The 1,476-nt window shown below is 43.0% G+C and overlaps 1 protein-coding gene across 1 annotated transcript in view; it reads left to right on the top strand.

The window, feature by feature from the left end:
- Positions 1 to 259: 259 nt before the first annotated feature.
- The window catches only part of LOC103778662 (pantetheinase-like), a gene marked incomplete at its 5' end in the record, with an annotated part of 5,155 nt that continues 3,938 nt past the window's right edge, over positions 260 to 1,476 (top strand). The window contains one exon of the mRNA XM_008946259.1: positions 260 to 452. Within this exon, the coding sequence (XP_008944507.1) occupies positions 260 to 452 (193 nt within the window). The remainder of the gene's footprint in view (positions 453 to 1,476) is intronic.

Here is a 1,476-nt window from a genome sequence, read left to right as displayed (position 1 = left end):
TCTGGGTGCCAAGGAGTAATGACAGGCAGCCCAGGGGTGGCATGTCCCTCTGGATACCAATGCGAGGGCTCTGGGACATACCCTGAGGTGCAGGAAGCAATCTGAAGGAGTGCTGCAGCAGCCTTGTGTATCTGCCTGCCCTGCCATGACTGGAGGGCTGAAGGTGCTACTGGTGTGCCCACAGCACTCCAGTGATGGATACCATTTGCAGAACATAATTTATTAGTATTTTTTTTTCCTCCCCCCTGAAATACATTAGATTTGCTCCTGCTCCAGTACAGGAACGACTCAGCTGCATGGCCAGGAATAACTCCATCTATGTGGTTGCAAACATTGGGGACAAGAAGTCGTGTAACTCCAGTGATCCCAGCTGCCCCAGTGACGGTCGCTATCAGTACAATACCGACGTCGTCTTTGACCCGGAGGGGAAACTTGTGGCTCGTTACCACAAGGTAAAGTAGGAAGGTAAAGGATCTATTTTTCCACTACTGCCAAAATGTCTCCATTTGACTGGAGAATTAAAATGCCAGTCATTTTCCCGTGGCAGATTTTTGCTTCTTAGTTATAATTTAAAACAGTCTTTCTCTTGCTGTGAAGCATTGATCCCAAATTTGCATTTACTGTCATGTTTCTCAAAATAGACTAGAATGAAAAATGATTGCTCAGGTCCAATTTAGTAGCATATGGTTTTGGTTGACTTCCTCCATTTGTTAACTCCCTGTTACTGGAAATCCTGTTGCTTAAGCAGCTGTAGTTTTCAGTGCCAGGTTTTCACCAGACTACGACTTCACGTTCCGGATTTTTAAATTGTTCATTTGCATCTCTTCTTAGAAGTGTAGTCTGATTTAAGGAAAATAGGCCCTTTGCCATTGTGTGGGTTTTTTTTCTATTTATTTGGTTTTCCTGGTGATGTTTCAGCCCAGTTTTTGCATAATGGGAATTATCTGGACAAAGTCATTGACTTAAGTGGGTGTAAAAAGTGATGAAGACATTGAAACATATGTACCCAGTGAAAGATCTTTCAGTTTTATGTGCCTGCCTGCAGGGTTCATTGAAGTTGTTTTGGGGTCATGTGCCAGATATCACACTGAGTTGGCTAGACTGAAGTCAATTGTTTATTTAATGCACTTTGGGCCCAGTGTTTCACCTAGTTCTTTAGAGATGATGTCAAGATATTTATTTGTGAGCAAATTGGGTAAGTGGGACATCAATAATATGAGTCTGGTCCTCTGTGTGCCAGCCTGGCTCAGCACAGGCACTGAATTATGAGGTCAGTAAACTTGAACTTCTTTTCTGGCTCACTGCACATGTTTACTGATCATGTGGAGATTAAAGACTCTTGTAGTAAACATGAATGTGAAGGAAGAAGGAAAATGTTGGAAAGCTGAGAATGGTGCAAACTTGGATTTTTCTGTTGGCTGAGATCATCTGCCTTTCCCCCATCACCACAGCCTGTTTTTTCTTCTCTGCTTTGCA

The sequence above is a fragment of the Merops nubicus genome, unplaced genomic scaffold (assembly GCF_000691845.1).
Source record: "Merops nubicus isolate BGI_N331 unplaced genomic scaffold, ASM69184v1 scaffold49368, whole genome shotgun sequence".
NCBI lineage: Eukaryota > Metazoa > Chordata > Aves > Coraciiformes > Meropidae > Merops > Merops nubicus.
This window is presented reverse-complemented; position numbering and strand designations above follow the sequence as displayed.